At 40.0% G+C, this 25564-nt stretch overlaps 1 protein-coding gene across 1 annotated transcript; it reads left to right on the top strand.

Annotated features, from left to right (window-relative positions):
• Nucleotides 1–23703: 23703 nt before the first annotated feature.
• On the top strand, nucleotides 23704–25280 carry LOC107814691 (F-box only protein 6-like). Its single transcript, XM_016640139.2, has one exon. It carries the CDS (start codon nucleotides 24032–24034, stop codon nucleotides 25130–25132), a length of 1101 nt encoding a protein of 366 aa, XP_016495625.1. The 5' UTR covers nucleotides 23704–24031; the 3' UTR covers nucleotides 25133–25280.
• Nucleotides 25281–25564: the final 284 nt, after the last annotated feature.

The following is a 25564-nucleotide window of genomic DNA, read 5'->3' as shown; positions in this document are numbered from 1 at the left end:
ACTGAAATTTTCCTTCAATTCAGCAAGTAAAAGATAATCTTTGCAAAAAAAAATAATAGAATGTTTAGAAGTAAATACAGAATACCCCATAATCATCCCAGAATCCGGTGTCACAAGTGCATGAGCAATTTCTAGGAAATAATGTACTACAACAACCATCCGGAATACAATATTGGACAGAAAGTAAATGCAGTAATCTGAAAGAGACTCGGTTGGCTGCGGGTCATCTCGAGAAATGCAGTTCACCTAAGTTTTTGTATCAACCATACTGCTACGCCCACTAGGCCACTAGAGATGCATGTGCATGTGCAACAAAAATGCACATCAAGTGTAGTATGAGTACAAAAACAACGTGTACCCAATGAGTATCCCGTCTAATCTCGAAGAAGTAGAAACGAGAGGTCAACTTTGACACTTACTGGTGGTCCGATAATAATATTCGTAAAAATGAGAGGAGATCATGGATTTTATAAAGAAATTATAAACACATAAAGCCGGATAGCAGGTAAACAACTTCTTAAATAATAATAGATTTCTAAAGATTTACTTTTTATCATCTTTTATCAATTTATCTCCGGCCAGGAAAGGCAATTATCAACATTTATAAATCTCAGGCAAACAATACAAGCATGCGCATATCATGCCGAGGTCGTACGACCCGATCCAACATAAATGTAAAATGTGCACTGCCGAGGGTCGAACGGCGCGAACCATAGATGCATCTATTACCCGGCTCGCGAATCATACATGCGACGCGGTTAAATTTAAATAAACAATCACCCTGCTCGTGAATCATACATACGATGCAGGTTTATCCAAATAAAAGCCAATTCTCTTTTAGCGATTTAAGAAATGAAGTTTAATCCTCTTTTAAATTCATTTACCGATTCGATAGGATTTAAGCAATTCAACTGCCAACAAGATTACAGATATTCCAAGTATAGCATGTTTTTGGGTCCTAGACTACCCTGGCTTACATATAATTGTAGCTACGCACGGGCTCTCGTCACCCCGTGCGTACGTAGCCCCCACAAATAGAAGCACATAACTAATCATTTCACCTATGGGGACAATTTCCTCTTACAAGGTTAGAAAGGAGACTCATCTCGCTCCGAAGATCCACAACCGACATTCCACGCCCTTCTGGAGACTCGAATCGATACTAAATGCTCCAAAACTAGCCAATAATTATGCAAATCCATTACTATATGTTCAATTACTCATTACAATCCGATTTATAAAAATTCCTAATCCCGGTCGAAAAGTTGACAAAATCGCCATCGGGCCCACGTGCCCGGATTCCGAATTTTTTTGAAGATAAAGTTTACCCATAACCTTACGAACTCAAATATGTAATTTACTCTTAATTTCATGCCCAAAATCGTGGTCAAAATCCAAGAATACCAATTTTCTAGGTTTTTCCTCAAACCCCAAGTTTTTCACAAGTTTTCATGCTCAAGTCCATATACAATCATGTATTTAATTCAAAACTAGCATAAACTACTTACCTCATGCTTGGTGGTGAAAATGGCATCGCAAAGTTGCTCCAAAATTGGCTCCAATGGAAGAAATGGGGTTGAAATGAACCCAACCCCCGATTTAAAAGAACCTCACTGCCTCCAGCATTTCCGAACCTGCAGTCACACGACCACTTCTGCGATTCTGCAGGTGCGGCCCCTCTACCGCTCCTGCGGTTTCTCTCCGGGCTCCCCTTTCCACTTCTGCGCCTCAATTCCCGCAGGTGCGGTCCCACTTCTACGGCAAGATTACCGCATCTGCGGTCCTTACACATCCAGCCCAAAATCGCATATGTGGCTCTCCTGGCCGCTTCTGCGGCTTCACACCTGCGGCCAAAACCTCGCAAGTGCGGTTACACCAGATATCAGCTGCCTCAATTCTTCCTCAAACTCCAAAATTGTTCTGTTAACCATCCGAAATCCACCCGAGCCCCTCGGGACCCCAACCAATCATGCCAACCAGTCCCAAAACACATTGCGGACTAGCTCGAGGCCTCAAATCATATCAAACAATGCCAAAATCATGAATCGACATCCAATCCAAGCTTTATGAACTTAGAACTTCAAACTTCTACATTCGATGCTGAAACCTATCAATTCATGCCCGATTGACCTAAAATTTTGCACACAAGTCACATTTGACATTATTGACCTACTCCAACTTTCGAAATCGGAATCCGACCCCTATATCAAAAAGTCAACTCTTGGTCAAACTTCCCAAAAACCATCAAATTTCTATATGTAGTCAAATGACTCAAAAAGGACCTACGGACCTCCAAATTCACTTCCGATAGTGCTCTTAATACCAGAATCACCATACAGAGCTATTCCCAGACTCAGAATCCCAAACGAACATTGATAACACTAAAATGCACTTCAACCTAAACTTATGAGATTCTTCCAAGATGCTAACTTCCACAATAGGCGCCGAAACATTTTCGGGTCTTCCAAAACCCAGTTCGGACATACGCCCAAGTTCGAAATTATCATACAAACCTGCTGGAACCTTCGAATCTCGATTCTGAGGTCGTTTACTCAAAAATCCAATCTTAGTCAATTCTTTCAACTTAAAGCTTCCAAAATGAGAATTCTCTTTACAAAACAACTTCGAACTTTTTGGAATTCAATTCCGACCGTGCGCACAAGTCATAATACCTGAAATGAAGCTGCTCATGGCCTCAAACAGCTGAACGACGCACTAGAGCTCAAAACGACCGATCGGGTCGTTACAATATCGATAATCTACAATAATATTGTAAAAATATTGGCCAAGAATTTTTTTGGCTACTATATGTATAGACGTTCAATATAACTATAAAGAGCAAAAATATAATTAACTAGTAGAACTATAGTAAATGGAATAGTAATAGTTGCTATGAGTAATTAGTGGCCGACACATATGACCTTAATGAATGAAATTATATATAAATGTAACGACCCGGCCGGTCGTTTCATGAGTTACCGCTCCGTTTTCTCCATTTCTACTTCTTTATATGTTTTCAGCTCTATTTCATCGTATCGTGTTGGTTAGTTTAGGTAAGCTTAAGTTGGAAAAGTTAACCGGATGTAGACTTATGTGTAAAAGGTCCCGAATGTAAATTCTGATGGTTTGGATAGATTTGTTAGGTGATTTGGGACTTAGGAGCGTGATCGCAATGTATTTTGGAGTGTCCGTGGAAGATTTAGGCTTGAATTGACGAAATTGAAAATTTGGCATTTTCCGGTCGGCAGTGGAAATTTTGATATAGAGGTCGAATTGGAATTCTGGAAAGTGTAATAGGTTGGTTGTGTCATTTGTGACGTGTGTGCAAAAGTTTAGGTCATTTGGATGAGGTTTGATACGTTTTTGGATCGGTTGCGGAATTCAAAAGTTTGGAAATCCTTAAGCTGGAATCCAAGGGTGATTTGGTGTTTTAGCGTTGTTTTAAGTCTTCCGAGGGTTGGTATGAGTTTAAATGATGATATGTAACTTGTTCGTATTTTTAGTTGAGGTCCCGGGAAGTTTGATTTTGAGTTTGAGCAGCTTCAGCTGCTGCTCCTGTCATAACCGCACCTACGGATTGGGGACCGCAAGTGCGAGGTCCGCATAAGCGCTAGAGCAATCGCAAAAGCGGTTAGGGCCAAGGAGGCTAGGACCCGTAGATGCGGTTGGTTTGACCGCAAAAGCGGTACCACAGGAGCGTGTAATAGACCACAGATCAGAATCCTTGGGTCAGAAAGTATATAAGTTCCCCTTCGCGAATTTTAGTTATTCTTCCACCATTTTTGGACGATTTGAGCTCGGGGCTGTGTTTTCAAGGGGGAATTAAGTATTTTCAGTGAGGTAAGCTACTTAGACCTTGTATCTTATGTTTATGGAAATTATTCCATTGTTAAATCATGATTTTGGTGGGAAAATTTGAGAAGAAATTGGGAGATTAGGGCTTGAAATTGGAGAGTTTAAATTGGGGATTTGAGGGGCAATTTGAGGGTCAATTTTGTTAATTTTGGTATGTATAGACTCGTGAGAGGGTAAGGATTCTTGTGATGTGATTTTTATCGAATTCTGAAACATGGGCTCGGGGGCCGTATTTGACCAATTTCGGGATTTTTAGTTTAATTTGATAATTTTTACGTGGGCTTTGTCCCTTTGGCTTGTATTGATGTTATTATTCTGATTTTGGATAGATTCGGGATGACTTGAGGCCGAGTCGAGAGACAAGGGCATTGCAGAGTAGATTTTCGTCCGGTTGAGGTAAGTAACGATTGTAAATCTAGACCTGAGGGTATGAAACTCCGGAATTTCATGTTGTTTTGATAAATAAGGTGACGCACATGCTAGGTGACGGGCGTGTGGGCGTGCACCCGCAGGGATTGTGACTTGGTCCGTCCCGTGGCGACTGTAGAGTTGCATATTTTGATAAACTCTATATGATATCTATGTGTTTTAGAAATGAATCTGTTAACTTGGGCCGAATGCCATGTTGGGACCTTGTGCCGAACTATTTGGACCCTCAGGGATATTTTACTACTATCCTCACACTATTTTGATTTGAAAGCATATCCTCAGTCATGATTTTTACATGTTTATTGTTTGAATCAGTTTCATTACTCTACTTTCAAATATATGAAAATTGTTTGGGCTGAGTGTCAGTACTGATTGGCGAGAGTTGAGTCACGAGTGACTGAGAGGCTTGCCCGAGGGGCCATATATAGGCACTTTTCCCGATGGGCTTGTTTATGAAATTACTGTTTTTCACTCTTCCTTTATACTGAGCCTCTATTAAAAAATGTTGAACCAATGTTTTAAATAATTTTTATTGAAACATGAGTTTTTACGAGACATTTGATAATTGAATAACGGATTAGACTTTGTTTTTTCGATTGAGATTTTTTGTTGGATTATGTATATGATTTAAATGCTCGTCACTGCACTCAACCTTTATTTACTTTGGTTACTTACTGAGTTGACGTACTCACGTTACTCCATGCACCTTGCGTGCATATCCAGATGTCAGAGCTTCCGAGTGAGAGCTATCTCCTCAGAGCATTTCGAAGATTGCGAGGTAGCTGCATGGCGTCTGCAGCCCTTCTTTTCTCCTTCCTATCCTTATTATTTTATATTTCAGCCTTATCTTGTATTGAGTAGATAGTACTGGACAATATCTTAGTGGCTCATGACTAGTGACACCGGGATCAGGCAGTGTTGATGTATTTGCGTATTTGTCTTTCCGCGTATTTTGATATATTAAAATGGAAGATTTGAGATTTTATCTTAGTAGAAAATGAATTTACAAAAGACCTTTATGTTGTTAGTGTTGATTCGGCTAGCCTAGTACTGTAATAGGCGGCATCACGACCGGGGTGATTTGGGGTCGTGACAAATATAGAATTGCTAGTGATCAATAAAATGTTTATTTTCATCCAAAAAAAAAGAAACAAAAATATTTGAAGAAAGCATATTAATACAAAATTAATGTACAAAATGCAGATTGTTTTATTGGAATATTTTGTATGAAACATGATCGAAATGCTAAAGAAGTCATAAAATTCGAACTTCATAGATAATAAAGAAAGTAAACATGAAATAATCATGCCCAACTTCATACATTACTTGATATTCAAAATGAAAAACAAAGTTCTCAACTCTTGCACACCAAAGAGAAATAACAAACACTTTTCTAACACAAGATAACATAAGAACTAAAATTGACATAATTACTTTCCAACATTTTCTGAAAGCTTCAACCCAATAAATATGTCCGCTAACATAGCAGATGAAATAGCATTTGTTGCACTTTCATTTGTTACCACTTCTTCACTTTCTTCAACGGCCGAGCTTGAAGATGACTCTTCCTGTGAACAACTTATTTTTTGAAATTTGTTAAAGGCTTCTAATGCTTCATCATAATATTGGAAAGCATGAAAGTAGCTACCCTCGACTCCAACAAGCATTTTAACACACAAGACCAACATTTGTATATTCCAGGCTTCTTACCACAAAAAAACAACAAAAACCATAGATTTGAATTTCTGTTAACTTTAGTAGATTTTTCAAATTCATCGAACGCCGAGATGGCCGCATCGTGAGACTTGAAAGACTGGAAGATGCTACGCTTAACCCCGACAACCATAGGAGAACATTCACTCCATGACTAGTATATTCCTGACCTTTTACACAACATATACTTTTGAAGCACTATTCTTTTTCGAATGCATCCTTAATCTATTAACTCAAACTTAGAAGAACATAGAAGTTTAAATGAAGATTTGTTTAAGTATGTTTTCGGCCATCTAAGTTTTGTTTAAGTAGGGTTTTGGCCTTCTAGTTTTGTTTAAATAGTAGTGCTTTGAAGACCTACTAATAATATACGAAATACACAATCAAATACTAAAAATATACGAAATGCACAATCAAATACATGTATACAGATGAATAATTTCGAAATATATATGTGTATACTACAAAAAAAGGCTGAAAATACGTTAAAAAAATAAAATAAAAAAGGTTTATGGGAAATAGGATTTGCAACCTTTGAGATCTTTCATGTTTTGGGAAGACAACTATTAAATGGGTGGGAGAGAAATATTCAAATCTAACTAAAAAGGCATTATCGGTATAAAGATTCACCTCAAATCCTAATTGGGGCGTAAAATAACCTTAATGTGGTCAATCTGGCCAAAAATGGTGTGGCCAAAAGGATTTTTTCCTTTCATTATTATCTTATGTTGATGGGCTTATATAACTTTTTTAGAACTTCTGTATTAATTCCTAGTACAATTTGCAAGTTATAATTCTATAATGTCCCTGCAAGTCAGATGAGATTGATCTAACTAGGGATAATTTATTAAAGAAATTGTCATGAACCGGATTTCTCGCGCTCGGGAGTCGTGATGGCGCCTACTAATGTGAGCTAGGCAAGCCGACTGTTTGACAAAATTATCTTTTTAACCATTTTATATTCTTTAACAATTATGAAGCAATAACGTGTAGACAACGAAATTTACAATAAGCGGAAGAAATGCAGTAAACTATCTGAAATATGTATCTAATACAACTTTTTAAGCATCGACTACCCAGAACTGGTGTCACAGTTTCACAAACGGTATAAGAATACGACATACAAAGTCTTAAAGATAAAAGATACACTGTTTCTGAATTAAGCAAATGAAACAGGAATAAGGGATAGATGGAGACGCCAGGTCCTGCGGACGCCTGCAAGACTACCTTGGATCTCTGTGTGGACTGAAGGCAGCCACCCAAGCTACGGTCCAAAAGTTGTTGCTCCGGGATCTGCACACAGTGCAGAGTGTAGTATCAGCACAACTAACCCCATGTGCTGGTAAGTGCCTAGCCTAACCTCGGCGAAGTAGTGACGAGGCTAGGGCCAGACTACCAGATAAACCTGTGCTGTTTAACTATATACAGCGGAAAAGAAGAACAATAATATACAGTCAAGTATGGGAGGGGAAACATGCTGCGGGGAAACCTCAACTAAGAATAGAAAGACAACGAGTAAATAAGAGGAACACCATATCTCGGTTATCAACAAGAATCAAGAATCAATAAGTGCACGGCATCACCCTTTGTGCTTTTACTCTCGTCCTCACCAAAGCAATCAAGTACTGAAAATGTGCACGATATCACCCTTCGTGCTTTTACTCTCGTCCTCACCATATAATGAATATAATCTGTACGGAATTGTACATTGTGCGGCACGACATCACCCTTCGTGCTTTAACACTCTCTCACCAAAATAATACACGGCATCACCCTTCGTGCTTTAACACGCTTCCTCACCCAAACAACAATCACAAATAATAGGGCAAGGAAATAAATGAAATTACAATAAGAATCCCGACAAGGGAATAATAGTTCAACAGTTAAGTCCCGACAAGGGAGCAATATTAAAAGAAACATCAACATCTCGGTAAAGGAGATAGCATTAAAAGCAACAATATCCCGGGAAGGAAGGCAACATAATGATTCTCTTCTCTTTCTCACTTTTACTTTGCAACTCACTTCACAACTCGAGCCAATGCTCTAAAAGGTTCAATTACCACGTATACTTTCACATTTCTTTACGCAACTTGAGCTATCACTCCTCAATGTTCAAATATCACAATTACTTCCACAAACTTTGCCCAACAATAGAAATCATCACCAAGGTATGAATAATACAACGAAGTCATAATAATCACAATATAAGACTCACGGGCATGCTTGACACCAACGTATAGATACTCGTCATCTTGCCTATATGTCGTACTCCACAATTAACACGTAGCAAATAAGACACGACTCCTAATCCCTCAAGCTAAGGTTAGACCAAACACTTACCTCGATGCCACGAACACAATTCAAGTCTCAACTATCGCTTTACCCCTTGATTCCACCACCAATTCGCTTGTATCTAGTCACAAGTTACTTAATTACATCAATAAATGCTAAATGAATCATTTCTAATGCATGAAATAAGTTTTACAAAGTTTTACCCAAAAAGTCAAAAATCTACCCCAGGCCCACATAGTCAAAACCCGAGGTTCGAACTAAAACCCGATTATCCATTCCCCCACGAATCCAAATATATAATTTGTTTTGAAATCGGACCTCAAATCGAGGTCCAAATCCCCAAAATTTAAAAAACCTAAGTTCTATCGAAAACACCAAATTTTTCCCATGAAAACTATTGATTTTGAGTTGAAATCATGTGAAAAGATATTAAGATTGAAGAAAACTAGTTATAAATCACTTACAATTGATTTGGAGAAGAAGTTGCCTTTGAAAAATCGCCCTAAGATGTTTTGGTTTTGAAAGAGTGTGAAAAATGAAAGATTTTTGGTTAAGTTATAAAATTGCAGGTCGTAGATGTCGCAATTGCGACCATGGTTCGCAATTGCGAACCCAGCTTTCTGCTAAGCTCGCATTTGCAAAGCGACCTTCGCATTTGCAATGTCGCTTTTGCAAACAATATACCGTATTTGCGACTACTGGCCAAAAGGGGAAACGTCGCATTTGCGATAAAATCCTCGCATTTGCGAGGTGGGCTGGCCTGGGCTATTTTCGCATTTGCGACATAGCCTGTAGGCCTGCAATAGAGCAGCTGGAACTTGCAATTTTCCAAGTCCAAAATCCACCCCGTGGCTTATCCAAAACTCACCCGAGCCCTCGAGGCTCCAAACCAAACATGCATACCAACCTAAAACATCATACGGACTTGCTCATGCATTCAAATAGCCAAAATAACATCAACAACTACGAATTTAGCATCAAAATCATGAAATTTCTTAAGAACATCAAATTTCCAAATTTTCTCAAATAAGGTCTGATTCATATCATTTCAAGTCCATTTCTTACCAAATTTCAGAGACTCGACTTAAACCACATATAAGACTTGTATCAGGCTCCGAAACCATAATACGGGCCCGATACCATCAAATTTTAAACACATTTCATTTCCAAAACTCATAAATAATTCCAGAAATCAATTTTTCTTTAAAAATTCATTTTTCGGGCTTGGTGACCTTGGAATTCGATTCCGCGCATATGCCTAAGTCCCATATTTCCTATGGACCCTCTGGGACCGTCAAATCACGGGTCCGGGTCCGTCTACCCAAAATGTTAACCGAAAGTCAACTTAAATTCATTTTAAAGTCAAAATTTATTATTTTTCATAGATTTTCACATAATGGCTTTTTGCTACATGCCCCGACTACGCACGCAAATCGAGGTGATGCTGAAAGAGGTTTTTAAGGCCTCAAAACGTAGAATTTGCTTTTAAAACAAGTGATGAAGGTCATCACATTCTCCACCTCTAAAACAACCATTCATCCTCAAACGGACAGAAGAAAGAAGTACCTGAGTCGGGGAAAAGATGGGGATAACGGCTCCGCATATCGGACTCGGACTCCCAGGTTGATGCCTCAGCAGGCTGACCTCTCCACTTAACACGAACAGAAAGATAACTCTTCGATCTCAACTAGATTCATACCAACAATCGAGCCTCTCTCAGATCAAACCATCCAACCGGCGATCGATACCACCTACCATACAAAGCCTCATAAGGAGCCATCTGGATGCTCGACTGGTAGCTGTTGTTGAAGGCAAACTCTGCTTAAGGCAAAAACTGATCCCACGAGCTTCCAAAGTCAATGACACAAGCTCGGAGCATATCCTCCAAAATCTGAATAGTCCGCTCGGACTGCCCGTCCATCTGAGGATGAAACGATGTGCTCAACTCAACCTGTGTGCCCAACTCTCGCTGAACTGCCCTCCAGAAACATGAGGTAGACTGCGTACCTCGGTCCGTAATGATAGACACGGGCACACCATGAAGACAAATAATCTCCCAGATATAGATCTCAGCTAACCTCTTGGATGAATAAGAGACTGCCACAGGAATAAAATGCACTGACTTGGTCAGCCTATCAACAATGACCTATACTGCATCGAACTTCCTACGAGTCTATGGGAGTCCAACAACGAAATCCATAGTGACCTGCTCCCACTTTCACTCGGGAAGCTCAATCCTCAGAAACAAACCACCGGGCCTCTGATGCTCGTACTTAACCTGCTGATAATTCAAACATCGAGCCACATATGCAACGATATCCTTCTTCATTCTTCTCCACTAATAATGCTGCCGCAAATCTTGATACACTTCGTGATTCCCGGATGAATTTTGACCGGGAGCGATGGGCCTCCTCTAAATTCAAATCTCGAAGCCCATCCACATTAGGCACACAAACTCAACCCTGCAATCTCAAAACTCAATCATTTCCTAAGGTAACCTGCTTGGCACCTCTGTGCTACACTGTGTCTCTAAGGACACATAAATGGGGATCATCATACTGCCAATCTCGGATACGCTCCAATAATGAAGAATGAGCGACTGTGCAAGCTAACACACGACTAAGCTCAGAAACATCCAACCTCACGAACTGATTGGCCAAAGCCTGAACATCCAAAGCAAGCGGTCTCTCACCGATCGAAATATAAGCAAGACTGCCCATACTGGCTGACTTCCTATTCAAAGCATCGGCTACCACATTGGTCTTTCCCGAATGATATAAGATAGTGATATTATAGTCCTTTAATATCTCCAACCACCTCCTTTGCCTCAAGTTAGCTCCTTCTGCTTGAACAAATATTGCAAACTCTTGTGATCCGTGAACACCTCACATGCCACGCCATACAGATAATGCCTCCAAATCTTCAATGCATGAGCAATGGCTGCTAACTCCAAGTCATGAACCGGATAGTTCATCTCATGAATTTTCAACTATCGCAAAGCATAGGCAATGACCTTTCCATCTTGCATCAACACCGCACCAAATCCAATACGAGAACCATCACAATAAACCGTATAAGGCCCTGAACCTGTGGGCAAAACCAACACTGGTGCCGTAGTCAGAGCTGTCTTGAGCTTCTGAAAACTCACCTCACACTCATATAACTATCTGAACTGGGCACCCTTCTGGGTCAATCTAGTCATCGGGGCTGCGATATATGAAAATCTCTCCACAAACCGACGATAGTAGCCTGCCAATCCCAAAAAACTTCGGATCTCTATAGCTGATGTTGGTCTAGGCCTGTTCTTTACTACCTCTATCTTTTTCGGATCGACCTGAATACCCTCTGCTGATACAATATGACCCAGAAATGTGACTGAACTCAACATAACTCACACTTCGAAAACTTGGCATATAACTGACTATACCTCATACTCTGAAGAACCACTCTAAGATATTGTTCGTGCTCCTCCCGGCTGCGGGAATAGATCAAAATATCATCAATGAAGACTATCACGAATGAATCCAAGTAAGGCCTGAATACTTGGTTCATCAAATCCATAAAAGTTGTTGGGGCATTTGTCAACCCGAATGACATCACCAAGAACTCATAATGTCCGTACCGAGTGCGGAAAGCTATCTTAGGGACATCAGATGCCCTAATCCTCAACTGGTGGTAGCCAGATCTCAAGCCAATCTTCGAAAATACCTTGGCACCCTGAAGCTGATCAAATAAATCATCAATCCTCGGTAATGGATACTTATTCTTGATTGTAACCTTATTCAACAACCGGTAATCAATACACATTCTCATCGATCCGTCCTTCTTCTTAACAAACAACACCGGCGCACCCCAAGGCGAGACACTATGTCTAATAAAGCCTTTTTCAAGCAAGTCTTGCAACTGCTCCTTCAACTCTTTCAACTGAGGTGGGGCCATACGATACGCGGGATAGAAATGGGCTGAGTGCCCATAGCCAAATCAATGTAGAAGTCAATATCCCTGTCGGGTGGCATACCCGGCAGGTCTGAAGGAAATACATCAGGAAACTCACGAACGACAGGCACAAAATCAATAGAGGAAACCTCGACATTAGAATCACGAACATAGGCCAAACACCCCTTCTCAACCATATGCCTAGCCTTCATAAAAGTGATAACAATACGGGTAGAATGACCAGGAGTCCCTCTCCACTCTAAATAAGGTAAACCAAGCAAGGCTAAGGTCACAGTCTTGGCATGGCAGTCCAAGTTAGCATGGTAAGCTGATAACCAGTCCATCTCCAATATGACATCGAAATCAACCATGTCCAGAAGAATCAAATCTACATGAGTCTCAAGATCCCCAATCACAAGTATACATGAACGATGGACTCAATCTACCACAATAAAATCACCCACCGGTGTAGACACATAAACACGAGCACTCAAAGAATCACTAGGCATGACCAGATACGATGAAAAATAAGATGACACATAGGAGTATGTAGATCCTGGATCAAATAAAACTGAAGCATCTCTGCTACAAACCAGAATAATACCTGTGATAACTGCATCGGAAGCCACAGCCTCGGGCATGGCTGGAAGAGCATAACATCGGGTCTGGACCCCACCACCCTGAACTACATCTCTGGGACGACCTGCTGCTAGCTGGCCTCCACCTCTAGCGGCCTGAGCTCCACCTCTAGCACCTCTACCCCCACCTCTAGCTAGTTGGGCAGGCTGTGGAACACCTGGTGCCTGAACCATGTCACGGGAACCTTGATGCTGAGAGTTGCTCGATGCTCGAGGGCAAAACCTAGCAATGTGACCCATATCACCACAAGTATAACAAGCCCTCGGCTGATGAGACTGCTGACCCTGACGACCTGAATGACCACCCCAAAAACTCTGGAGCGGTGGTGCACTGATAGGAGCTGGTGGTGCATTGTAGGACTGCTGATCAAAATACTGCATATGAGAACCACAACCACTTGAAGTACCGTGAGAAACCTAAAGTGCTGACTAAAAGGACCTAGGAGGATGGCCTCTGTCATACGAATCTCTGCCTCCAGAATCGGCATGAATGACAAGGCCTCTTGTCAGACCCCTGACCACCTCCCTGTAATAGAACCATCTCAACTCTCCTGGCTACATTGGCCGCCTCCTGGAAGGAAATCTCACTCCCCGTCTCCTTGGCCATCTGAAGTCGAATAAGCTAGATAAGTTCCTTAATGAATATCCTTACCCTCTCTCTCTCGGTGGGAAGTATGATAAGAGCATGACGAGGCAAGTCGATGAATCTAGTCTCGTATTGAGTGACAGTCATAGAACCCTGCTGGAGATGCTCAAACTGCCTCCGATAGATCTCTCTCTGAGTTATGGGGAGAAACTTCTCCAGAAATAGCTGCGTAAACTGCTCCCAAGTCAAAGCTGGTGATCCGGCTAGTCTAGCCAAACAATAATCTCTCCACCAAGTCTTGGCGGATCCAAACAAGCGAAAAGTAGCAAAATCGACCCCATTGGCCTCTACTATCCCCATGTTCCTAAGAACCTCATGACAACTGTCTAGATAATCCTGGGGATCCTTAAAAGATGCACCGCTGAAAGTAGTAGTGAAGAGCTTGGTGAACCTGTCCAACCTCCACAAAGCATCGACAAACATAGCCACTCCATCACTAGTCTGAGCTACCACGCCCGACTGAACAGCTCCAACTGGCTGAACTGCTGGAGTCTGAAACTGGGGAGCCACCTGCTTCAGAGTGCATGTAGTAGGAGTCTAAGCTCCTCCTCCAACCTAAGAGACGGTTGGGGCTACAGGAAGCAAGCCTGCTCGGGTGACACTCTCCATAAGGCCCACTAGACGGACCAGAGTGTCCTGGAGTACTGGGTAGCAATGAACCCCACTAGGACCTGAGTTGGGCCCACCAGAACTGCCGGGGCCGGAACCTCATCATCAAAGTCAACTTGAGGCTCCGCCGCTGGTGCTGCTGCTCTGGGTTGAGCTCTGCCCCTACCTCAGACTATAGCACGGCCTCACCCTCTACCCCTCGTGGGAGCTACTGCTGGGGGCTCGGGCTGCTGGTCAGTGGATGAGGAAGCACATGTTCTCGCCATCTGCGAAAGAACAGAGTAAAAATTCAATTAGCATTGAGAAACCAAACCGCACGACAGGAAAGAATAAATGTGAAGATTTTCCTAACTCTTTAGCCTCTGGGGGATAAATACAGACGTCTCTGTACCGACCCCTTAGACTCTGCTAAGCTTGTCTGTGAACTCTGAGACCCATGTAACCTAGAGCTCTGATACTAACTTGTCACGATCCAGATTTTCCGCCCTCGGGAGTCGTGATGGCGCCTACTAATGTGAGCTAGGCAAGCCGACTGTTTGACAAAATTATCTTTTTAACCATTTTATATTATTTAACAATTATGAAGCAATAACGTGTAGACAACGAAATTTACAATAAGCGGAAGAAATGCAGTAAACTATCTGAAATATGTATCTAATACAACTTTTTAAGCATCGACTACCCAGAACTGGTGTCACAGTTTCACAAACGGTATAAGAATACGACATACAAAGTCTTAAAGATAAAAGATACACTGTTTCTGAATTAAGCAAATGAAATAGGAATAAGGGATATAGGGAGACGCTAGGGCCTATGGACGCCTACAGGACTACCTTTGATCTCCGTGTGGACTGAAGGCAGCCACCCAAGCTACAGTCCAAAAGTTGCTACTCCGGGATCTGCATACAGTGCAGAGTGTAGTATCAGCACAACCTACCCCATGTGCTGGTAAGTTCCTAGCCTAACCTCGGTGAAGTAGCGACGAGGCTAGGATTAGACTACCAAATAAACCTGTGCAGTTTAAACCATATACAGCGGAAAAGAAGAACAGTAATATGCAGTCAAGTATGGGAGGGGGAAACATGCTGCAGGGAAACCTCAACTAAGAATAGAAAGACAACGAGTAAATAAGAGGAACATCATATCTCGGTTATCAACAAGAATCAAGAATAAATAAGTGCACGGCATCACCCTTCGTGTTTTTACTCATGTCCTCACCAAAGCAATCAAGTAATGAAAATGTGCACGACATCACCCTTCGTGATTTTACTCTCGTCCTCACCATATAATAAATATAATCGGTACGGAATTGTACATCGTGCGGCACAACATCACCCTTCATGCTTTACACTCTTCCTCACAAAACATACACGGCATCACCCTTCGTGCTATAACACTTTCTCACCAAAATAATACACAACATCACTCATCGTGCTTTAACACTCTTCCTCACCCAAAAAATAATCACTAACAATAGGGCAAGGAAATAAATGAAATTACAATAAGAATCTCAGCAAGGGAACAATAGTTCAACAGTTAAGTCCCGGCAAAGGAGCAACATCAAAAGAAACATCAACATCCCAGCAAGGGAGAAAGCATTAAAAGCAACAATATCCCGGCAAGGGAGGCAACATAATGATTCTCTTCTCTTTCTTACTTTTACTTCGCAACTCACTTCACAACTCGAGCCAATGCTCTAAAAGGTTCAATTACCACTTATACTTTCACATTTCTTTACACAACTTGAGCCAACACTCCTCAATGTTCAAATATTACAATTACTTTCGCACACTTTACCCAATAATAGAAATCATCATCAAGGCATGAATAATATAACGAAGTCATAATAATCACAATATAAGACTCATGGGCATGCTTGACACCAGCGTATAGATACTCGTCACCATGTCTATACATCGTACTCAACAAATACCACATAGCAAATAAGACTCGACTCTTAATCCCACAAGCTAAGGTTAGACCAAACACTTACCTCGATGCCACGAACACAATTTGAAGTCTCAACTATCGCTTTACCCATTGATTCCACAACCAATTAGCTCATATCTAGTCACAAGTTACTTAATTACATCAATAAATGCTAAATGAATAAATTCTAATGCATGAAAATAAGTTTTACAAAGTTTTACCCAAAAGAGTCAAAATTCGCCCCGAGCCTACATGGTCAACACCCGAGGTTCGAACTAAAACCCGATTATCCATTACCCCACGAACTCAAATATATAATTTGTTTTGAAATTGGACCTCAAATCGAGGTCCAAATCCCCAAAAATTGTAAAACCTAGGTTCTACCCAAAACACCCAATTTTCCCCATGAAAACTATTGATTTTGAGTTTAAATCATGTGAAAAGATGTTAAGGATTGAAGAAAACTAGTTAGAAATCACTTACAATTGATTTGGAGAAGATGTTGCCTTTGAAAAATCGCCCTAGGGTGTTTTGGTTTTGAAAGAGTGTGAAAAATGAAAAAATTTCAGTTAAATTATAAAATTATAGGTCGCAGATGTCGCAATTGCGAACCCAAACTTCTGCTAAGCTCGTATTTGCGACGCAACCTTAGCATTTTCGAAGTCGCTTTGCGAACAATATGTCGCATTTGCGACGACTGGCCAAAAAGGGAAACATCGCATTTACGAGGTGGGCTGGCCTGGGCTATTTTCGCATTTGTGACTTAGCTTTCGCATTTGCGAACTCACATTTACGAGCCAGGCCTGCAATAGAGCAGTTGGAACCTGCAATTTTCCAAGTCCAAAATCCACCCCGTGGCCTATCCAAAACTCACCTGAGCCCTCGAGGCTCCAAACCAAACATGCATACCAACCTAAAAACATCATACAGACTTGCTCGTGCATTCAAATCGCCAAAATAACATCAACAACTATGAATTTAGCATCAAAATCATGAAATTTCTTAAGAACATCAAATTTCCCAATTTTCTCAAATAAGGTCCGATCCATATCATTTCAAGTCTATTTCTTACCAAATTTTACAGACTCGACTTATACCACATATAAGACCTGTACCGGACTCCGGAACCATAATACGGGCCTGATACCATCAAATTTTAAACACATTTTATTTTCAAAACTCATAATTAATTACAGAAAATAATTTTTCTTTAAAAATTCATTTTTCAGGCTTGGGACCTCGGAATTCGATTCCAGGCATACGCCCAAGTCCCATATTTTCCTACGGATCCTCCGAGACCGTCAAATCACGGGTCTGGGTCCGGGTCCGTTTACCCAAAATGTTAACCGAAGTCAACTTAAATTCATTTTAAAGTCAAAATTTATCATTTTTTACATATTTTCACATAATGGCTTTCCGACTATGCGCCTGGACTACGCACACAAATTGAGGTGATACTGAAAGATGTTTTTAAGGCCTCGGAACGTAGAATTTACTTTTAAAACAAGTGATGACCTTTTGGGTTATCACAGACATGACTGGGACCTCAACCATGTATGATCATGTCAAACATGTGAGGTGGATAATCACCATTCCATTTAATTAACGCCAAGTTAATAATTGTGTCGTTACTGCTGCCAGGGCCGGGACGGAAGATGAAATTAACGTTATTTTGGTCTTTTAGATATTTTTCTCTCATAAACCTTATTTTGATATAGAGGTGGTAAATGGGCGGGCCGGATCAGATATGAATTAATAAAAAACGAGTAACATAAAAACAAATAATTATCAAACCCGACTAATATTGGTTCCAAAATGTCTAAGCGGGACCAGCGCCAGTTTCTCACACTGCACTTCCGATTTCCTTTTTTCTATTTTGAGTAATACCTTCTGCGCCTTTTTTCTATTGCAGCACCAAGCTCAAACTGGCTATCACCTTGCATTTCTACTTTACGTACTCTATGACTAACCACTTTTAATTAATTCTAAGGGCGGGGTGGTCAAGTCTTTTGGGGCACGCTTTGATAAAGAGAAGAAGATGATGGCTTCTTCACAGCCATTTTTACACAGAGTTTCACACAGGAAAGAGAAGGAAGAAGAAGAGACATCTCAGACACACACCTAAGTTTTTTGGACTTATCTATGTTGTGTTGTCTAAATGTCTTTAATCAACTGAAGTTGATCCTTACACGTGGAAGAATCATGGATGGTCATGATCCTTCATTCTCAACCATCTGATTATTATTTTAATAGTTGTACATAAGGATGTTTCCAGAAGCAATATCTTACGTGCTTCTCACATGAGCACATTGAAAGAATAATTTATGGTTTTTTCTGTTATATTGTAGACAAATAGGAGCAGTACAAGTGTATAGGAATATTCTTTATTTGTTATTCTATAGTAGGAAAAAAATCTCTCTCTCTCTCTCTCTCTCTATATATATATATATATATATATATATATATATATATAACTTTACATTCTCAATACAATACATAGAAAATTCTCACAATTTCTTTTGACTTCTTTCATGGTATCAAAGCAGCAGTAGCTCGATCCAAATATCCTTTCCTTCAGAACACAGTATTCAGCAATGGCAGGAGAGGAAATTATTCCTACATCTTCTACTCACATCTCTTCTGGTTTAACCAGTCAAATAATTTCACAAGATGTGAATCATCCTTATTTACTTCACTCATATAATGCTCCTGGTTTAAGTCTTGTAACCGCGCCTTTTGATGGTAGAGGTATTGCAGGATGGAGGAGATCAATCCTCATAGCTCTTTCACCCAAAAATAAGATAGGGTTCATAAATGGTGTCTGTGTGGAGCCAAAACCTGATGCTCAAGATCACCCATAATGGAGTAGATGCAACTTCATGGTGTCTTTTTGGCTTCTGAACTCTTTATCCAAGGAGATATGTGACAGTTTCATCTACTCAAAATCTGCAATGGATTTGTGGAACAACCTTGAACACAGATTTGGGCAAACTAATGGAGCCAAACTGTACCAACTACAGAAAGAAATATCAATGTTAGTTCAAGGTAGCAACAGCATTGCTGGATATTTTTTACCATACTCAAGAAACTATAGGATGAACTTGATTCTCTCAACTCTCATCTGGTCTACTCTTGTGATTGTGTTTGTGATGGAAAAGGGAAAGTCACAAAGTTCTTAGAAGACCAAAGGATTATTCAATTTCTAATGGGACTAAATGATGTCTACTCCCAGGCAAGAGGAAATATCCTTATGATGAATCCATTGCCTGGAATAGATTTTGCTTATTCACTTCTTCTTCAAGATGAAAATCAAAGGGAGATATATGCAAGTCCACAGTTCAATGGTAATGCTACCTCATTTAAGATAGAATTTCAAGGCAGGGCACCACAAAGAAACAACAATCAGTCACAACAAAAGACATGGACCAACTCATAAAAGGTTAATAACACACAGCAGAAATCTAAGGTATGAAAAGCAAAATTTAATCCTAATGTGAGCTGCACACATTGCATGAGAACTGGACATGTCAGGGCAGATTGTTACAGGCTAAATGGATTTTCAGATGATTTCCAATTCACTAAATCAACACAAGTCAAGGCTAATGCTACAATTGAAGGACATGAGAATGAAAATGGGAGCACTCAAAGCAATGAATTAACACCTCAAACCCAGTTTTTCAGTAAGGAACATATGTCTGAGCTGATGAATCTTATCAAGCAGGCACAACTTGGAAATACAACAACACCAGGAACTGCAATCAATGCAAATGCAGTAGCTGGTACCATTCTTAAATATACTGGAACTTGTTTGGCAGCTTTTAACATAAAACCTGGATCATTGATTCAGGGGCTTCTGAACACATGTGTTTTGATTCAAATTATTTCTTATCTTTAGATCCACTTCCCGTTCCTGTACATATTAGCCTTCCTAACTCATTTCAATTATATGTCACACATATAGGTAGAGTTCCTATTCAATATGATATGAATCTTGAAAGGGTCCTTTATGTTCCTTCCTTCAAATATAATTTACTCTCAGTCCATAAGTTGTGTGTCCAGTTTCGTTGCTCACTCAATCTAACTTCTAGTGGATGCATCATGCAGGTCTCTTTAATGAGGAGGGGACAAGCTTTTGGTGAATTAAGAGGAGGATTGTACATGTTGGAGCCTAGCCCACTTAAGATAGATTCTGGTTTTAGTTTAAATAGCAATGTATTTTCAATTCCAAAAGGAAGTGATTCCATTCTTGTTCCCAGTGAAGTTTCTTGTTCTGTTTCTAATTCCTATACAGAGAACTCTAATGTACTCCAATGGAATGTTAGATTGGGGCATCTGCCATTCTCAGTAATAAAAAATCTTCAGTTCATTCATTTTCTTTACAATTTCAATTGTATGTGTGATATTTGTCCAAAAGTTAGACAAACTAGATTACCTTTTCCCTTAAGTCAAATTAGAACTCATGGGATTTTTGATCTTTTTCATATTGATGTATGGGGACCATTCAAAAATACCACTTACAATGGATACAAATATATTTTGACAGTGATTGATGATTTTTGTAGGGGAACTTGGACTTTTCTTTTAAGTTCTAAGAGCAATGCTTTCACTATCTTACAGTCTTTCTTAGTTATGGTAGAGAGACAATTTGGAAGGAAAGTTAAAAGAATCACATCTGATAATGAAATGGAACTAGGTAAGGGATCTTTTCAATCTGATTTTTTTCAGTTTCAAGGCATCTTACATGAGACTTCATGTGTGACAACACCCCAGCAGAATGGTGTAGTTGAACGAAAGCATAGGCACCTTTTAGAAGTGGCAAGGAGTTTGTATTTTCAGTCACAAGTTCCTATTCAATACTGGGGAGAATGTGTTTTAACTGTTACATATCTAATCAATAGATTTCCTTCTAGAGTTCTAAAGGAAAAACACCTTATGAGATTTTGTTTAAAAGGAGTCCACAGTATGAACAACTCAAGACATTTGGATGCTTATGTTATGCCTCTACTTCATCACAACATAGAAGCAAATTTTATCCCAGGGCACAAGCTTGTGGTTTTCTAGGATATGCACAACAACAGAAAGGATACAAATTGCTAGAGTTCCATTCCAAGAAGGTTTTTACCTCAAGAGATGTTAAATTTCATGAAACAATTTTTCCATTTGCTTCTGCTCCTATGACCTCATCGTTATTTTTCCCTTCTTATCCTTTCTTCCCTCACTTGTATCCCACTACTGAAACTACTTCTAAGTATCTCCCATCTCCTACCTCAACTATTAATCATCAGTCACACTTACCTGACTCTCTACATCCCAACACTTCTGAGAACAGCACCCCTATTTCTATCAATACTCCTGGTACTCCTCTATCTGTTCCCAGCCCTCCAAATTTTTCCCCATCTCCTACTGATTGCCCTAGTTCACAGCCTATAATCCTAATTCCACCACCTCCTATAAGAAAATCTGAGAGGATTTCTCAGAAACCTACCTACCTTAATAACTATGTCTGCAATAACATTGTTTTCTCCGATCTTACCTCATCCTATTTTCATCATGTTTCTCATCCTCATGTGTTTTCTTTTGGAGTTCTTTCTCCTAACAATCAGGCCATTTTCAAATCTATCTCCACAGTTTCTGGACCTACCAGCTATACTCAAGCTTCCCAAGATCTTGGATGGAGAAAAGCTATGGAAGCTGAAATTCAAGCTCTTCAACTCAATCACACCTGGGATGTAGTCCCTTTACCCCCAGGCAAGAAGGCATTGCCTTGTAAATGGGTTTATAAGGTCAATCACAAATCAAATGGATCACTTGAAAGGTTGAAAGCCCGGTTGGTTGTCAGGGGGGTATACAAAGGGAAGGTATTGATTATTCTGAGACTTTCAATCCAGTGGTCAAAATGACCACTATCAGGTGCTTACTGACTGTAGCTATTAAGAAAGGTTGGGAGGTCTCACAATTAGATGTTAACAATGTATTTCTGTATGGAGATCTACGTGAAGAGGTATATATGAAGTTTCCGGTTGGTCTCACTCCCTCTCATCCTAATCACGTGTGTTTATTGAAGAAATCACTCTATGGTCTAAAACAAGCCTCAAGGCAATGGTATGCTTGTTTAGCAGGTGCTCTAAGCTACAAAGGCTATTCTAGTTCCTTGAATGACTATTCCTTATTCTACAAACACACAGACAAGAGGATATCCATAATCGCAGTATATGTTGACGATATTCTTATCACATGAAATGATGACACAGAAATACAACATATTACTAAGTTTTTGGATTTTGAATTCAAAGTTAAGAACTTGGGGAATATTTACTATTTCTTGGGGATGGAAATACTCAAAGAACAACAAGGATACATAGTCAGTCAAAGAATATTTACCTTGGAACTGCTGGCTGAGTTTGATTGTAAAGGGCCTACTGTCTCATCTCCTCTTGATCCATACTCCAAATGGCACGCTGAATTAGAACCACCCATGGAGGATCCCACTCTTTATCGACGATTGGTGGGTAAACTTAACTATCTCACCAACACTCGTCCAGATATTTGTTTTGTTGTTCTTTGCCTCAGTCAATTTATGCAAATACCTTCTCTTTCACATTTTTCTACTGGTCTCAGGGTACTCCGCTATCTTAGTTCCGACCCAGGTCAAGGTATCCTTCTTTCTTCTGCTCCTTCTTTTGATTTCGTCGCCTTTTGCAATGCTGACTGGGCTACTTGTAAAGATTCTCGTCGCTCCATCAGTGAATTTTTTATTACCCTTGGAGGTGCTCCCATTTCATGGAAATCGAAGAAGCAGATTTCCATTTCTTTGTCATCCGATGAATCTGAGCATCGATCCATGCGACGGGTGACTGCTAAAATCACTTGGCTTGTTCGACTTCTTGCTGATTTATCTGCTCCTCCAACTTTGTCGGTCCCAGTACACTTTGACAGTCAGGCGGCAATTCATATCGCCCGCAATCCCGTTTTCCACGAACGGACTAAACATGTGGAGTTGGATTGTTATTTTGTTAGACATCAATTTCTTGCTAGTTTGATATCTCTATCATTTGTTCCTTCGAAATCCCAACTCGCAGATCTTTTTACCAAACCCTTATCTGGGGTTTCTCACACCACCATCATAAGGGCGGGGTGGTCAAGTCTTTTGGGGCACGCTTTGATAAAGAGAAGAAGATGATGGCTTCTTCACAGCCATTTTTACACAGAGTTTCACACAGGAAAGAGAAGGAAGAAGAAGAGACATCTCAGACACACACCTAAGTTTTTCGGACTTATCTATGTTGTGTTGTCTAATTGTCTTTAATCAACTGAAGCTGAGCCTTACACGTGGAAGAATCATGGATGGTCATGATCCTTCATTCTCAACCATCTAATTATTATTTTAATAGCTGTACATAAGGATGTTTCCAGAAGCAATATCTCACGTGCTTCTCACGTGAGCACATGGGAAAGAATAATTTATGATTTTTTCTGTTATATTGTAGACAAATAGGAGTAGTACAAGTGTATAGGAATATACTTTATTTGTTATTCTACAGTAGGATAAAATCTATATATATATATAACTTTACATTCTCAATACAATACATAGAAAATTCTCACAATTCCTGTCTTCTTTCATGCTATGATGAAATCACTTTAGTATCTGCAACTTTCATTATCAAGAATTAAAAGGATAGCTACAAATTGCATAAGTGATAAGCCGCAAGTTCCTTTTTTAAATGTTCATGGCTCTTGGGCAATTCCAAGAACCACTATTTAAGCATTAAATAACCATAAAACGACAAAAGATGTACAAAAGACAACTTTAAGCAACTGGACACAGACACACATGTGGATCACGCATCTCTATGCTAAATCAGATCCTCCAGTAATTTATCTCTGCTTCAATCATTGTTCAGCCACAATCACTTTGTAGTTTGTGCCATATATATTCCTCTATATCCCCCTTTGTAACAAGAACCTTGGGACGTCCAACGCTATGTGGAGCAACCTTCCTTTTGATATCTTAGCTAACATTTTCTCTTATCTTTCTCCTGATTCCTTAGCCAGGGCGAAATCAGCTTGCAAAAATTGGTATACATGTGCCAAGAATTCAGCTTCAACTCCGCGGCACCACCCGCCGTGGTTCGTAGCCTTGCCAACGCGCATCACGGGGCACTTCTGCTATGCTCACAACCCAATTGATGATTCTTGGCACCTATTGCCTCTTGACTTCATTCCTAATCCAATTCGTCCCATTGCTGCAATCGGTGGGCTGATATTACTAAGAGAGGCTACGGCTACTACCCTTCAATTAGCCATATGCAACCCCTTCACTAGACAATTCAGACAACTCCCTAAGCTAAATGTCACAAGGACTAATCCAGCTGTTGGAGTAATAGAATCGAATTCAGTTAAATTCAAGCTCTATGTGGCTGGTGGAATGTCAGAGGCTAGCACCATTAATGGAGGAGGTGTCTCGTACGAGCCCACCTTAGAAGTGTACGATTCTATTTACAATAACTGGAAAAAGATTGGTTCAATGCCTGTGGAGTTTGCTGTAAGGCTAACAGTTTGGACGCCAAACGAGAGCGTTTACTGTAACGGTGTCCTGTATTGGATCACGTCGGCTCGGGCTTATACCATAATGGGATATGAAATTGGGAAGAATAAATGGAGAGAATTGAGTGTGCCAATGGCTGACAGGCTTGAATTTGCAGCATTGGTGCCAAGAAATGGGAAGTTGAGTCTCGTTGGCGGAACGCGCAATGCAGGAGCATGTATATGGGAGCTTAGTGAAGGTAATAATTGGAGAATAATTGAGAAAGTGCCACAAGAACTTGGGACAAGATTATTAGAAGGTAAAGGGAGATGGGGTAGTATTAATACTAAATGTGTGTGTACTGCTGGTGCTATGTGTTTGTATAGAGATCTTGAATCAGGAATGGTAATATGGAGAAAATGTGCAAAAAATGATAAGTGGGAATGGCATTGGATTGAAGGGTGTGGTTCAATAAAAGGGATGAAATTGCAGAATTTCCCAATTAAAGGGTTGTTGTTACATCCCTATCTTGCATCTTCTAGTGTCCTGAACCAATGAACTGTAAATTCATCTCTCTTCTAATGTCCCTATAACTTCAACTTACTTCCTAAATGTCAAAGGAAAGTTCTGATTTGCTTGTAAAGCTGGATTGAGCATAAAGGATTAAGAAAAATATGTTAAATAATAGGGAAATTATATTTCTTGATCACTCTTATCTCGAGACTTTTGAGCTGGTGTGCTTATAGCATCAATCTGCAGGAGAAACTGCTAATCTTTACATTTCTTGGCATTTGATGCTTAAGACATTTTATATTTTGCTGGAGAAATTGCTATGTTTCTAGAGAAGCATATTACAAAGACACATTGGTCACTTTGCTTTAGTTGTTATCCATTATCTTTTACTTATTGAATTATTTATGTTTTTTTTTTTTAATACTTTCAAGAATAACTAAAGAAAGTGAAAAATAGATGCTTTTGGAGCATCTTAAA

This window comes from Nicotiana tabacum, chromosome 6 (genome assembly GCF_000715075.1).
Source record: "Nicotiana tabacum cultivar K326 chromosome 6, ASM71507v2, whole genome shotgun sequence".
NCBI lineage: Eukaryota > Viridiplantae > Streptophyta > Magnoliopsida > Solanales > Solanaceae > Nicotiana > Nicotiana tabacum.
The sequence above is the reverse complement of the archived record's forward strand: the minus strand, read 5'-3'. Positions and strand labels throughout refer to the sequence as shown.

Excerpts from the sequence above, each read along its gene's own strand:
- LOC107814691 (XM_016640139.2), top strand. The coding sequence starts at position 24,032 with ATGTGGAGCAACCTTCCTTTTGATATCTTAGCTAACATTTTCTCTTAT.